We start from the raw sequence: 17,101 nt of genomic DNA on the forward strand, positions 1-17,101 counted from the left end.
CCCGAGGCACCGTCGTGCCCCGAGGCACCGTCGTGCCCCGAGGCACCTAATAACATATTCATTAGAACTTTCTTCAAATGTTCAAAATGCAAAGTGGCTGGCAGGATTTCGGGGGAAGATGTTTCAGATTTTCCATTCATAAAAGCATTAAAGAATACTTAACTCGGACATAATTTTAGAAAAGATTCAACTTCCAAATATCACAATCTTGACCAAAAATTAGAATTCCTGTAAATCCCCTCATATCAAAAACCCTCATATCACTTCACTTGATTTTCACAACTTTAATTTTCACCCAATATCTTCAATCATTTTACTTACTAATCCTAGAATAAACCCCCCAAAAAGAATCATAAAACCCACCATCACAAATTTATAGAAACCCCATAGGCCATAACCAACATACAGAAAATGAATCATCGAACCAATAATAAGAAAAATACACAAAAAATAAGATAAAACCCAGTACTCCAATTACTTCCCTACAGCAAAAAAATACACATAAAAAAGTTGAGACCAAAAACAGGGAAACACTCACACAAGTTTGGAAGAATAAGAGAAGGAGGATGGGTACAAGCAAAGACAGTTGATGATTCGAGACATTAGAAAACACTCACACAAGTTTGGCCGCTCCAGCATTCAATTCTCCAACCCAGATGGATTCGCAGCCATTACTTGCAACCAAAATTTAAGCCCTTATAAAGAAAAAGAAGAATAAGAAAGTCGTTATATAGGTTGAATTTCACAAGACATTTTTCAAATATGAAGTAATATATACGTTAGAGGCAAACAAGGGTATCAATTTATAAAGCTGAAACTTTAGTGAATGAATTTCAGAAGACGTAACTTGAAATCGATGGAATAATAATTCAATACAAATGATCCCAGGCATGATATACTAAATTACACATTTCTACGAGTTGATTTCGAGGTTCAATTGATCAATCAATCAACAAAGCCCTTAAACCTTAAGTAAGAGGAAAAAGTACCTGAATAGGATCGAGCAGTGGGATTCGAGAAGCATACCAATGTCTGTATCTCATCATTTTCCTGACAACCACCTCCTTGTTTCTCAGCAATTTTATCCTCGCCACCATGATCTTCACCATTGTCTGCAGCAACACACCCAAAAAAAACTTGATTTCTTTTGGCCAACAAGAAGTAAAATTGAAAATGGCATTGGGAATTTCACCATTTAGAGTAATTCAAAGTTGTGCAGAAGAGAGAAAGACCTTGACAACAGTGTGTGTGAAAGAAGAGAAGAGCGAGCGATCTTTGTGAAGAAGAGAGTCGAGCGTTAAAAAGAGCCGTTATGGGTGTAACTGATGTATTTATAGTGTGCTTTTTCAAATTGAGTTTAAATTTAGATAGTTAAATTTACATTAAAAGGAGCCGTTATTCTTTTTTGAAAATATAATCTAATGAACTGATTAGTACTAATTTAATAAGATGTTTGAGTGAAACAACAAAAAATATCATCTTTATTTAAAAGGGGACACAACACTATTTTAAAATCTTTAAAAACATTGTGAATTTACACAATTATTTCAAAATGTTTCAATTAAAATAACTTGATGATTAATCTACATTTTGAAAAGTAGTAATAATACTAATTAATAAGCTCCAAATTTAAATTTGAATAATTTTTATAAACTTTTTTTTTTCAGTTACGAAATGCAAACCCCTCCCCCTCCCCCCCTCTAACTTTTTTGTTAGCAAGAAGTGGTTAATGATCCAGACACTAAGTTTTATAGAAAGTAAAATAGTGATAAAAAATTGCAAAAAAATTCAAAAAAAAGGAAGTGACTTTTCCCGAAGAGCAAAAGGATACAGTCTAACTCCAGAAAGATGAATGAACATATAAAACAACTATTCAATATATACATATGTCGAAGCGATTAAAAGAAGAGTATCCCTTCCATTATTTTTCGCAAGATCAATTATCAAGTTCACTTCAATTTCTATATAACATAAAAAGAAAACTGAGAATACAAAGAAACAAACAAAAAAATAAGCAGCAAAATTTAGCTGTTACTTGGTGTATAATAAGCACAAGATATTATCCTTCATTTTTTTACCTGTCTTCTGTATACACATTTTCACAATACAATTTTCTTTGTTGTACTGTTTAACCTTCAAACATATTCATTGGAATATACACAGAGAACAAAACAGATTCGAGTCATCAACTCGAATACTTTATGCTAGAACCAAAAAGAATGAACAACTCGATTTCTCTTTACGTGTGAAAAAAAGGAAGCTGAAAACATTGCTGCTTCAGCGTTGCTTCCACGAGTAGTATCCTTAAGAGTTGGGAACGAAAGTACCAATATGACCAAATCCGATGATGAAGAAGGCGAATGCTTGAAGGAAGAGGTACAAGAAATAGTGATTTTTCCCAAAGGCGACGTCATAACATCCACAAAAGAAGAGGTAAGCACCAGTGGCTAGCTCTAACAAAAGTAGTCTGTTGTCAAAAGAACAAAGAATAACTTAGTTTGATATATGGTTAGTCCTGTTTGATCTAAACGACGAGAGGGACTGTTTACCTGTCACCAAACCTAAATCGAGGTTTTTTAACCGCTTTGATGGCTGATTTCATCTTGAGAACATCCCCTAGTTTCTCGGTGACAATCCATTCGTTCACTCTTCCTGCCTCTAACAATCCAATGAACGTAGCCTTTGTTCGATGTAGTGACATGACATTCTCGAAAAGGATCCAAAATATTATCAGATGTAACGACCTGTTGTCAAATAGGCACAAGCGCAAAACCTCAGCATCTTAATGTTCACACTCAAATGATGGACTGGTAACTATATATTATAATTAGCTCTTTCTATAAGTATCACACATTTGTGTTTAAGTACTTGCTCTGTAGCTCATGAACGTTTTTGATTATAGATCATCTTGCAAGGATCTGTAAAACTCTAACAGTGTCTTTCCTATTTCCCTTTTCTGTTATTGTCGCTCCGAGCAATGTTGCTCGAACTATCCTAAAAATGATACCGCAACCTCTGTCGGATCGTCCAAAAATACACTACATCTGGAGGATTCAACACGCACCAGAAGGCGTTTTTGAAAAGTCCGAGCAACAGAGCCTGCTAAGTACTATTTAAAATAAAATCTTAACATGGAATGAGAACTAACCGTGGAGTTCCAACTGCGTTGAGTATTGTAATAATGGAAGGAATGTAAACGGCTCCCCATTTCGGAACCTCAACCTCAGGTACTAATACAGTTGCAGGTAGTACAACACAGTAGAACACAAATGTCACAATGTGAGCTACAACTTTCCTTACAAAGAAGAAGCTGTAAATCACATGAATCTTCTTCCACAACGTTACTTTCTGCGAAAAGACGAATGCAACTTAAAGGCTCGACGGGGACGACCTAGCTAGCTCAGTAGGACTAAGCAGTTATAAAATTCACATAACAACGATTACATGAGGAATTTACCTTGTTTCTTATGATCTCCATAAACATTTTCCTGAAAAGATTGGCCGGGCCACAGGACCAACGATGTTGTTGATAGCGATACGCCTTGAATGTACTTGGTAATTCATTTTTCACCTATACAAATGAAACAAGAGCTTAAAGTTTCGCACTTCATGACTCAATGTCACTACAGTAAGTATGACATTTTATTTGTTTGTAAATAGGATATATCACTCGTATTTTGGATAAGTTAAGAGGGGGAGAATTTAGTAATACCTTGAGAGCAGAAAGGTACAAGAATTTCCAGCCCTTGAGACTAGCGCGGACGGCCAGGTCCATATCCTCGACTGTTGTCCTATCCTTCCAACCTCCAGCCTCCTCTAACGCAGCGATTCTCCATACACCGGCTGTCCCTGTGTTGTTTATTCACACACACATTGTGAGCTTTACTTCTATTCAAACACAACAATTACAACTACTTCGCCTCGATTCTAAGAAAATTGGTGTCGGTTATATGAGTCCTCAGTGTTCGTTTTGCTCATTTGCCCTCTTAGGGATTTCAAAAGGATCAGTCTCAGAACATTAATTACTGCATAAAATCAGCTGAGATAACGAAAAATAGTTTTTCATCTCAGCGCTGGCGTGTGTAAGACTAATGCATCCAAGCACACCGCAGTCAAGAGGGTCCCAAATAGCTTCGACAAATGGAGACAGACAGATTTCCATGCACGATAAAGAACGTCATAACTTCATTACTATTACATTTTCCTAAACTTCGTCAATTTCATCTGCTAATTTGTTCCAAACTAGAGTTTCTAGTTCTAAGATCGCGCTTGTATTACACATGGTGTGAGATGTTTCAAGCTCGATATCTACTTATTTTGCCATTCCAATGTTTTTTAGTCCGTTAAACAACAACATCCCCAGTAGAGTCTGGAGAGAGTTGTACACTGACCTCACTCCTACCTCGTGAATGGAGACTGTTTCCAAAAGACCTTATATATGACTTTTAGTCTATTTGGTTTCTTTTTTCAAACACGAGTGATGTCAGGTCCTCCAAAAATACACTATCTTTAGAGGATCTAACACACGCTCAACCACATTTTTAAAGAGTCCGAGCAATAATGTGCTCGATTAAATTATATTAGTTGCTTAGAGATTTCAAAAGGGTCAATTTCAAAGCATTAATTACATGTATAAAATTAGCTGAGCTAAGTTGAAAATAATTAATGGAGAAGCAATTTGTTGTTAGTACCATTAAAGCCAAAAAAAGCATAGGTGGAAGAGCCCACTTCTTGCTCCACTGTGAAATGATAATCCAGGGACATTTCTTGCATCCTTGTCATCAAGCATTCATCAGCATTCACTGCAACCATTATACACCACAAAAAATCGTAAAAGATACGACGTTTGAACCTAACTTAATATCAAAAGCTAACTCATAAAAACTAAATTGTCCAAGTCAAGTTAAACAAATCACCCGTTCATTCTTTAACCAATGTGAGCTTACGACTAATGTAACATTGTTTGAATTAGAACAAAGTTTTTTTAAAAAAAAAAACTTCGAAAATTTATGGCCTAAAAAAACTTTATCCTATATGACTCTTAAATCATTTTATTAAAATTAAAAAAAAATATATAAAGTAAAATTATTTCTAATTACAGAAATATAACATTCTTTTTTCAACCAACAAAAAAGGAAAGCATGCCAAGAAGTTGATTCATTAAACCTCTAAAAAAGCATAAATTGATAGATCACATGTTACGACAAGTAAACTACATTAAAAATAACTCAGTGCACAAAACATCTCACGTTTATATAAAAAATGTAAGATCACATGTTACAATAGGTAAACTATTATTATAAAGTAGCTTGTTACAAAAAAACATCTCGCACTCACGTAAAGTCTAGAAAAGGGTAGCATTTTAATGCAGCGTTATATATAATAACCTAATACAAATATTAGTCGCTACTTATTACATAATTCAAATTCGTAACTTATAGATCATAAGAAGATAATTCATCTTGCGATTGCTTTCGAGACTCTCCTAGTAGTGTGGAATTTATTTCACTTATTAGTGTCGGTTAAGTAAGTAGGAGGTGGCTTAGGTCCACAAGTCTTTTGGCACATGCAATTGTTGGCTATATATTATATGTACCATTTGTCTTCATCAAGACGACTCCATAACAACCTTACATTTTAAGTATAAAACACTGCAGCTTTTTCAGTACCATTCCAGCTCAAAAGGATAGAACTGTATTTATTTGTTTTACGTTCGATATTCGATATTTATATTGTGCACTGCATAACCAATTTCTAAAGGGAGCGCTTTTTATAGAAACTTTTTCTAGTAAAAAGAATTTCACTACAAGAAAACTGTGAATTACGTGAAATTTGTATAAAAATTTGCAGGAAAGTAAATTTCCTACTAATTTGAGATCTCAGGTTAAAGATCTAAAAATCTTAATCATTCCATCAGTATATATTGTTGTTCAACCGATTATTGAAGTGCTTATATCATGAGAAAATATATTAATATTTAACGAACATTTTTAATTATGTGGCGTAAATTAATAGAGCATCAAATTTAAGAAAATAAAGGTTATTTTTGAAATTTGTTTTCTTAAATATATTGTGAGATTAGATCATAAAATTAATATTTAAAAAGTTTTTTTTTTCTAATAGATTAATTTGTGCCACATAAAAGAAAAATGTAAATACTAACTAAAGTAAGTATAGAAAACTAATTTTAGACCATTATCCCAATTTTATATTTAGATGGTATTCGGGTTCGAGTAACAGAAATCGTTATTAACCTTTGTATTAGAATAAATTGTCTATAATTTTTAATTCTCTTTACTGTACTAACGCGATATAATTTGTACATCGAAATATCATTTTATAGTTTTTGGGTCCCACCAAAGTTAATAAGAGTGTATACGTGGCCCAACCAAATTGACCAACCAAGTTTGTTACCTAAATCATCATAATACACAACAAGAAAATAGCTGTCTAGAGCCACCGACAGCTATTAAAATAATTTTATATTTTGCTAGAAAGATGATACTATAACACGTGATTTTTTAAAGCAATAATTAGTGACAAAAGTTTTATTCTGTAATTAGGAATACGTGGATTATGAAACAGGAATTATTTATTTTTAATATCTACTTTAGTACTACATGTTACTGTTTATTGTATTTATCTAATTTAAATTTATATATTTATGTGTTTACTTTTTGAATAAAACAAAAGCTTATTTATTATTATTATGTCAGGTATTTAAGTACCAACATATTTGTTTTTACGTTCGATTCCAGACAAAATAATACTATGTAAGATTTTCTTTTACTTTATGTAGGTATTATTATTAATTAATGGTTCAAATTTTAAGTGGAAATTAAAAAAAAGTTTTGAAAATAAAAAATGTTTATTCTAGAGGATTGAAGTGTTTGTTATTATTATTATTATTATTATTTTGGAAAATAAGTGTTCTTTGAATAGTAGTAGAAATTGCTTTTTTTAGAAACTGTAAAAGTATTATTTCTTTTAAAAGTATTTTTAAAACCTCGATCAAAGCACAAATTGCTGTTTTAATATTTTTTCAAATTTATTAGTCAAACATAAATTCCCAAATATTTTTCGAAAATTTCACCAAATATGTTAGTACAAAATTTCCTCACTAAACCAACCAAACGATCCCTTAATTTAATGATTCTTGTTATGACAAGTGTAATTTTGATTAGAAAAAAGACATTTCGATATACTAAGTTTTTGCTACGCAGGAATTCGGAGAAAATCACAAAGGTCTATTATACAGAATAACGAGTAACTTACCGAATTTCCAACGAGCTTGAACAAGTCCGAGTTGAGGATTGTGAACTAAAAATGGAATGGTGCGCCAGAGAAAATCAGGTTCAGGTTGAAAATCAGCATCAAATATAGCAACATAATCACATTGTTTCACATATGGATGTTTCAATCCTTCCTTCAATGCTCCTGCTTTGTACCCATTTCTGTTGTCTCTTATTTCATATTTTATATCTATTCCTTTGCTTGCCCATCTTTGGCACTCCATTGACACCAAATTCTACATCGATTTAAAAAACAATAGCGGAATCAGAATTTTCATTAAACGTGAAACAAAATGAAGCTAGTTCAAGAATTTAGCTTATATACAATGACAGTTGACACTATATGTGTCACACAACATGCTTATAGCAAATTGCCCACATCATTTTCCCACTCGATGTCCAGAGTCCAATGGTCCAGTGTCATTCAACATGCTTATAGTATGTTGCCCACATCAATTTTTTTGGTTTCCCATTCCTTGTCCAAGAGTCCAATGGTTTAGAACCTACTTGAAGGCCCGACTAAACTCAGATCACGTACAGCAGGGCCTTCATACGCAAGGCTCGAATATGTGATTTCTACTTAAGTAGGAAGTAGTTCTATCACTGCACCACAACTCATGTTGGTGCCTACATCATTTTTAAGTACTTACTCGTAGTTCTATTTGTTTTAGGCTGTTAACGATTATTATCTCTTAGATGACCTGATATTATAAATTTTGTATTATACCGTCGGGGTATATAATTTAAACGAGTTTCGTTATACCTTGATAATAGGATCAGTTGAATCATCAAGAACTTGGATTATAATACGATCAGAAGGCCATGAAAGTCCACATGCAGCACCAATTGAAAGCTGATAAACCTATAACAAGAACAGCAAATTCAATCAATATTTAACCAAAAAACAAAAGATTATGAAACAATTATGAAACAAAAGCAATTATTTACAACATGTTGATTAATACAAACCTCTTTTTCATTATACATTGGAATTTGAACAAGAACCATAGGATAACATGAATTTCCAATCTCAACATCATCTTTTAAAGATTCCCATTTATAACGTTTATCTGGTTTTCGACCAAACATTTTCACTAGCGTAATCACAATCCCCATATAAACTCTCTCAATGAAGAGCAAAATCGACATTAACAGACACAGAAACACCGCGATTCTAAGAAGTGGAACAATTAATGGAGCTTTAATCTGTTCCCAAATTACTGTCCATTGCTCTGTTAAATCATCTCTTGTACCAGCTAGTGTATCAGGAAACAGAGTCGTCGACGAAAACCGATCCATTTTAGAAAAACAGAGCAAAACAGAGCAGAAACAGGGGAGAAAAGAGCTTTTTTTAAAACTAAGAAAAAAACAGAGTAAAACAGAACAAAAACAGGGGAGGGTTTTAACTAAAGCAAAAAGTGAAAAAAAATATCTGTTTTTTCTGGGATTTTTTGCGTCTAGATGAAGCAAAACAATGGTGGAATGTCAGAAACACAGAAAAAAAAAGATTAAATTGAACTCATAATCAAATGAGAACAGAATTTTTTTATTTATTTTTTGGAATTTAATAAGAAATGATGATTTCTGCTTCTGCAATCAATGAGAAAGCAGAAGCAGATATGAGTAGATAGTATGAATGGAGAATAAGCGGTGAAAGAAGAAACTAGAGAGAAAAAGAAGAAGCAGAGCAGAATGTGGAATGAGAAAGAGAACAATAAAGGCATCTTTTTATAATTTGGCTTATGTGTTTGGGACTGGTGGAGTAACACAGAGTAAACAAAAAAAAAATTTGATTGATAAAATCTTTAAATTAATTTTTACTGTATTCATATTTTCAAAAATAATGTTATGTTTTTATAGTAATTAACTTACAAATCATTTTATCGGAGAATATTTTAGATCATAAATTTTAATAAGAAGAGATTACTATCTATTTTAATAGTGTAAAGATTCTTTATTTAGTAAAAAACTGCATGTATAATGTAGATTATAGAAAAAGATTATGGCGTTAACAAATATTAGATTAAAGTGTAATTTCATTCCGAGAAGAATGATAACTTTATTTTTATTTAGTGAAAATTAAAAGCGTATTTTCGATAAACCTATGTATATAAGTTTTCACTTAATAAAATGTTCCTGTAGTCCTGAAATTTTATGTCATATTTGAAGTATAAATTTTGAAAAGCTTTATATTTATAACTATTATATAAATGTTAGTACAATATATTTTATAATATAGGTTTTAAAAAAAATTATTTTGTTCTTTTAACTTGTTAAGCCTCAAACATTAGTTCCATGATAAACATTAAAATAAAGTAGTATAAATAATAGTAAAATGGTTGGAAAGATATTTTAATTTTGATCAAAATTATTTTTACGATACAAAATTTTATAGAGGACATTTTTTAATTTATACTATTTAATGATTTATTTTAAAGGTATATACACGTGGTCACATTACTGTTTATAATGACGCAATATTTATGATGTCCAAGTGGACGCATATATACCTTTAAAATACATCATTAAATAGTGCAGAAGAATAGAAGGTCCTTTTTAAAGTTCGACATTATTACAGCAATTTCGATCAACGTTCGAATATATTTCAGACAATTTTTTCCAAAATAATATAACATATTTTTATTTTTAGTGTAAAAAAGAAAATTATACACTGACAATCAGTGTATACATAACTTAGCTCCATATAGAAATTGCAGAACCAAGAAAACTTGGTTTAATCAACTCTGTAACTAAAACAAGATTAGTAGGTAATCAATCATTAACACATCAGTAATTAATGTTTACATTCTTAAAATTAGGTAAATGAAGTGAATTAATTCAAGTAATGATATATTGACTAATTTGCCTCAGCTTACTCTGTACAGTTTGCAAGAATGTGACAGTTCAACTGCATTTTTGGTCGTATGTTTTTTATTTTCCTTTTTTAAAAAATAATAAAATAAAAATTTCATTTTCTGCAAAATAATTTTTACTGTTGTGTTAAATAAAATATTTGCTTGATTGTTATTTATAATATATTTATTTATTTATTTGGAGAAAACCAACTAAAATTTAACTACTTTGAATTTAATAATGTCTAAAATTCAAAAAATGACTTTTTTTTATTCAGTATTTAATACTTATGATATGATTGATCCGAATTCATGTAAAAAGAAAAATCACTTTATAGAGTAAAATTCTTCTTATTAAAAATAATTCATGTAAATATACTTACATGAATTATATTAGACAAACAAATAATTTTATGCATATATAATATCTTAATTTATATTTTAATTTTGGAAAAATCTATGTCTGATTGCTGTTGTCACACTTAATCCTATGATTAAGATGTTGCTTGGACATATTATATATATTTAATTAGTACTTTTTCACAAAATAAAAAATAATTAAGGACTCTTAAGTTGTTTTATAAAAGTAATACTATAAAATAAATTGTCTCATTTGCCGACAAGAAATCTCTGTTATAATTAACTAATTAATATAACAAATGCAATCTTATGTGTCCAAGTCAAATTTATTTTCTTAATATTGGAATTAGGGGAACGTTATTTTAATCAACTAAAACAAATGATTTGGTTTAAGTACTTATGATGATTTTATAATACTATTGAATTTTCTCTTAAAGAAAAACAAATTAATACAATACTTTTGGAGTAGTTGAGGAACTAATTAAGTCATATCAAAACAAGTGTGCCCCAGGATTTGGTTGGAGTTCATAATCATATTAAATTTTTGGGTTAATAGTATTTTTGGTATTTCAATTATAAATAAATTAACCTTTTTTTTACTTGTGATATCGTAAACTTACTATAATTATTGATCATTACCACTATTTAATATTCTTAAATATTCTAAGTAATGGATTATTTGATTTCCCTAATCATCATATGACAAATTTTCTCGTTTTCTTTATCATGATGAAGATAAGGAAAGACTACGATTTAAAGGCAGATCAAATTGATTTTTTTTATTTGATAAGTTATCTTTTAATTTTTATTTATGTCTAACTATAATATCTTTCAAATACATTTTTGCGATTTAAAATTACTCTTTATATATATATATAAGTTTCAACCAAATCTATATTCAAACGTTCAATATCAACTTTCTATTTACTTATAAAAATATAACTAATATATACAAACACCAAAAAAAATTTATCGTAAACGATCTAAATTTTAAAGCTATGAAAAATCTCACATGGCCAAGAAAATCAATCATCTAGGAAATGATTATATCGTATATTATAAAGTAAGAAATTGATACTTTGACATACTTTTCTGGACTGTCAAGTTTGTTAAGAGACTTTTCATCCACTTTAATAGATTTGGAATATTAACAAACACTCAAGTAGTTCCCAAAAAAAAGCAACAAATAACACATAAATAAATATACTAATATATATTTTTGGCTATATAAAATTGGATCTTACATAAGCACTTTCTTGTATTTTCTTCTTTTTTTTCTTTTATATGCTATTAACTATCGAAAGAAAAAATAAAGGGGTCCCTCCTAGTTTTTTTTACGAAAATGAACGTAATTTTTTCTACATTTTCTATACTCATATGTATATTGAGCATTTCTACATTCTAATTTATTATGATTCAAAATTTACGATCATGATAATATTTATAGACATTTTATTAGTATATAAATCGAATTTATAATACGAAATAAAAAATAAATATTAAAAATATAAAAGAGAGGAGAATCAAGATATCCATAACACATCACTCAAAATTTGATATTAGCGGTATTCAAGCTAATAATCATAATAGGAGTACAAGATAAAGTACAAATACACAAAATCGTCTCTGAATATAAAATAAAAATTTATACTATAATCAATCTATAAAGTTTTTCGATAGATTAGGTGAGAATAATTTAAAAGAGTTTTAAACTTTATTTATTAAGGGGGATTGGATTTTGAAATTAAATCTCTTTAGCCTCTATTTGATTGTTTTTAAATAACAAATAGTGTTCATGACACTAAAGCGATGTGATAATTTTGAGTGAGTGTAACAATTATCATTTCATACTTCGTGAAGTAGATGAAGTTAATGACTTTGTCATTCGTTCGTCATTTTCATCAATAATCATATCATCACTTTCATATGTACAAACTTTATTGTTCACGTATGTAATAACAACTAAAGATAAATTTTTTATAAAAGATAAAATTTTTAGACGGACTTGGTTTTGAAATTAAATCTCTTTTAAGTCTCTACTTGATTGTTTGCAAATAATTTCATGATGATTACAACATATTTTGATACGACAATCAAACAATGATGCTACATAGCTAAAATTAGTAAAGTTAATTATCTCTTATTCATATGATTAAATGTTGTTGTTTCCTTTTTGTTCTTGTTTTATAAATGATAATGACATTAATATATATTTATAAGTTTGACATATAAAACACTCAATTATTTGGCTTAATTAAATATATAAATGTTATAGTAGTTATTATAACTAGTAATTATGGAACAAGATCCATGTCCTATGACTAATAATATTTTTCCTAAGTCTGTCGGTTCTAATTAAATAATGTGCAAAATCTTCTTTGATAATTCAGGTCATTTATTATATATTTGTAATCGAATTAGGTAAAAGGTGTTTAATTTAGAACTAAAATGCAATACCAAATATCGGAAAAGATTATTCATTGACTTTTTTTTTTAATTGACAAAAGGATAAAAATTTGCTATAAATGGACTATTATTTATGAACTTCTTACCTACTTTTTTTCGGACTCAATATCGAAGATTATCTAATCAGAATTTAGAATTCAAAATTTAAAAAATTCATATATATTAAACATATAGAATATTATTTATTAAAAAAAGAAATTTCGTTGTTATAATCTGAATCTGAATCTTACTACAAAATTCACCACTTTATCACCACAACTTTTGATGAAACTATATTTATACTTTGTTTGGATAAGTTATTACATGTCATTTTTAAATTGTATCGTACTATATCAAATAGTATATTTCGTGGTAATTACATAATGTCAAAAAAATCAAAAAGATAAACACACCAGAAAAACAGATTACGAAGTAGATTTACTATAGAAAAAAAAGTAAATAATAAATAATTATTAAATAGTAAGTAAAACAAAACGAAAAAAATTAATCATATGACCATACATTCATACTAAATCAATTATTACACAAAATGAAAAATTACGTTATTAACCTAGCATGCAATAAATTTAATAATAAAAATTAAATTTAACTAATCATAAAAAAAATTATTATATCTAAATAAACAACGTATCGCAATATAACAAAGTAACACCGGCCATCCAAACATTCTTTTAGAAAACCAAGCTTAAACAAGTGTCATAAGAACTACATAGCTTCACCCCTAATATGCATACGTGTGTTACTTACAATATACAATTTAATTATTTAAATTTTTTTGCATTATCAAATTAAGCTTACGGTCAATAGAAATCCTAATTTGATAACTCAAAATGCAAAAAAGAAATAACCGACTAAAATACATTGTATTTTTGTAAAAAAAGGTATTGCATATAGATAAAATTTAAAAAGTTGGATGATTTAACATCTCAACTATATATTCAGATTTTTTTATTTATCTAACAAAAAAAAGAATGAGCGGTCGAGTTTGCAAACGTGTAGCCTTAAGGACCGAACACCATAAAACTAACATGTGCCCTTGGAAGCTCATCTAATCATGCTTTGATATTTTTCGCTTCGTATCTGATATTTTTATTAAAGTTTAATTAATTTTAAATTTATATATATACATTAAATCTAGTCGAGCAGAAAGCATACCGACAATGTTTGTATAACTCATTTTTTAAGAAAACGATCCAAATAAAAAAAAATCATTCTTAAAGGACTCAAACCCTAAATCAATAAGAATAAAAGAATTCATGTCGTTCATCACAATTCATGTTAGTTTATTTTGTGTTAAAAGTTACTAAGGAAAATAATATTTCTTTTTTTATATATATATCAATAAACATAATTATTAGTAGTAAATTAAGGTATCGATTTAAAAAACTACTCGTAAGCAGGGATATCAAATGAGCTTGTTAAGTTAAATTTGAGTGAGTTAAACAAATTGAAATAATTAATGAGTGGGTTAGTGATGTACACAATATTAATTGAAACTAAAATGTGCTAAAAAGCGGGCCCTAATTTAGTTTTTTCGTTTGTTCTTTTATGATTTTATCGTACTTAATAAAATTATTATTTTTTACTATTATTTAAAATATAATATCGAATAAAAAATTGTTCTTTTAATAATATTTTGATAAATTTTCTGATTTATCAATTCTTTTATTGCAGATTAGTTTAATTTTGCGACTCCTATTTATGAGCTCGCAGAACTCGAAAATTTTGGCATAAATTTTGTACTTATTTTTCTTTAAAATGTACAAATAATTAATCCCCTAATAATTTTTTTCCAAAATTTATAAAGATAAAATCTTGATAAAAATATACGTAATTATCAATAAAATATATATATTATAATAACATGGAAGTGGTGAAATTGTTCTTAATATTTTAATTTTTGGAGGCAGGTAGGATTTTGGGGATGTGGTTGGTTGGTTCAAAATACCCAAAACAGACATGGAATTGATGTCTCATCTAACTTGACCCTTCCTAAATTCCCTAGCAAATTCCATTACTTCTTTGAATAGTTTAATAGTTTGATACATCACGTATCAGAGACGAAGTTAAGATTCAAAATTCATAAATATAATTTTATTAAATTTTGAATTGCAAATAAAGAATATCGTATCCAAAAATCATTGGAGATGTACTTTTAAAATGTGCTTGATGGAGAGGAAGTGTATATTTAAGATAACTATTTAATTAACTTATCGCGTTAAATAAGTATCACTGAAATTAGAAATTGAGATTTAGCTCATTGGGTGATTATTGTGTTCATTGTACCTTCATGATATGGGTGAAATTAAAATTCTATGTAGCAAAAAGAAATAGTTCTAGCTTCATTTAAATTTCTCCTAAAAAATGATTGAATAAAATAAGCAAGAAAATTGAACAAAACCAAAAAAAAAAAAAGGAAAAACCAAATAGTAGTTAATTTGTATTTTGTACATATGAATGGTCATTATATTCTCATTCAAAATAATATGGGCACCATTCAACAATTAGTCAATGTGTATGTTTTATCTATCTTAGCCAATAATCTAGGCTAATAAGTAGATTTTCAATCTAATAAACAATTGGACTATATTATTGATAGCGGCAGAGTCAGAATTTTTAACAAAGATATTTAAAATATGAAAAAGTAAACAAATGAAATAATCAAAGAGAATTCAATATTTATTATATATACGTGAAAAATAATTTAAACCATGTATAAGTAATATATTATTTCCCGTTGAAGTGATTCAGATGACATTCCTCGATCTTACCTAACTCCATTGTTGGTTACCGATATCAGTAGTAGGGACATGGTTAAGTTTCCTCTATCCTTAATCGAAGGTCTCAATTTTAGCCCCTAAGAATGTAAAAAATTATGTTGAGAGCGTCACACTAAAAGATAAGCCCCTTACAATGCGCTAATTCAAATTAATCGAACCTCAATATAAATAGCGAAACTAAATATACAAGAAAAACAATTGGCTATGTTAAATGATCTTATCATTTATAAGTTACTCTCTTTAGTTAAACCATTTTCAGATACATTTTAAGTTTACCAAGGAGTTCCCATATCTACCTCAGATAAGAAACATTGAACCTGATTAAACTCAATAATCATCATTGTTAAACAAGTTTAATTAATCATGAAAAAGACACATAACATTTTTAGTAAGAAACAAAAACAAAAAGAGATGGTTGCATGTCTATTTATCAGAAGACTTGTCAATTTTTTTCTTAAATAACTAGAAGAATAATATTGTGGAAAAGTTAATTTCATGGTATATTAGATTTTATCTTTGATTTTTTCTAAGTGTAAATGCTCAAAGTCATGGTTTGTTCCACCCACTCCCCCATCTGCCCCAACCCCTTTCAAAGACAAAAAAACATTTTGAATATGGTTCTATAAAATAATATTTTTTTTAAAAATATATCTTATCAAGTAAAAAAAAAGCTATAAAAAATACACAAGCGAAAAAAAATAATGAGAAAAATGATCTCGTTTGACGTTGCAAGAAGAAGGAAAGGAATTGAAAGTCACTTGACTATAAAAAAAGAAAGGGGCTGACGAACGAAACTCAGAGCTGCTTAAGCACCACCAGCCCTTCACACAATGATTAGGTCAAACAAAGCTATATTATTTTCGATTCATTTTTAAAGCCCTCAAAATATCAAGAAGTCTGATTCAATCTTTTTCCATTGCAAATAAAATGGCATATAGGGAATATATATAAATGAATCATGGAATCAATCTTCCTAAAAATAACGACAATCTTTCATGAGAGATCACTTTTTTTCAGGCTAACTAGTTTTTTGTTTCTAATCGACTCGACTATTTTTTTTATCAATTTATATAAATTTTATATTTTATCTAAATGTTTTTTCTACTTTAGAAAACGTGATATATAGAAATTAAAAACAACATATCGATAAACAAAAAAAAAAAAACTGATATATACATTGTTATATACCATCTGACACTTGGTCCAGAATTTTGTTTAATAAGGCTAATAATCAGCTAGACAGAAGTAGATTTTCAGTCAAGGAAAATAATTTGTAGATGTGGAGACTCTTTCTTTATAAGTAGGTTAATATATATATATATATATATATATATATATATATATATATATA

The 17,101-nt window shown here is 28.8% G+C and overlaps 1 protein-coding gene across 1 annotated transcript; it reads right to left on the reverse strand.

Moving 5' to 3' along the window:
* Positions 1 to 1,948: 1,948 nt before the first annotated feature.
* On the reverse strand, positions 1,949 to 8,987 carry LOC107002710 (glucomannan 4-beta-mannosyltransferase 9-like). Its single transcript, XM_015200855.2, has 9 exons — positions 8,262 to 8,987; positions 8,056 to 8,154; positions 7,276 to 7,528; positions 4,692 to 4,802; positions 3,713 to 3,849; positions 3,458 to 3,571; positions 3,149 to 3,348; positions 2,550 to 2,744; positions 1,949 to 2,467 (listed from the first exon to the last, which is right to left on the reverse strand). The coding sequence occupies exons 1-9, from the start codon at positions 8,589 to 8,591 to the stop codon at positions 2,305 to 2,307; spliced, it is 1,602 nt and encodes a 533-aa protein (XP_015056341.1). The 5' UTR covers positions 8,592 to 8,987; the 3' UTR covers positions 1,949 to 2,304.
* Positions 8,988 to 17,101: the final 8,114 nt, after the last annotated feature.

The sequence above is a fragment of the Solanum pennellii genome, chromosome 10 (assembly GCF_001406875.1).
Source record: "Solanum pennellii chromosome 10, SPENNV200".
NCBI lineage: Eukaryota > Viridiplantae > Streptophyta > Magnoliopsida > Solanales > Solanaceae > Solanum > Solanum pennellii.

Coding starts and splice junctions, on each gene's coding strand:
- LOC107002710 (XM_015200855.2), bottom strand. CDS start 8,591: ATGGATCGGTTTTCGTCGACGACTCTGTTTCCTGATACACTAGCTGGT. Junction 8,155..8,261: donor CAATGTATAATGAAAAAGAG/GTTTGTATTAAT, acceptor TTCTTGTTATAG/GTTTATCAGCTTTCAATTGG. Junction 3,850..4,691: donor TGCTTTTTTTGGCTTTAATG/GTACTAACAACA, acceptor TAAACAACACAG/GGACAGCCGGTGTATGGAGA.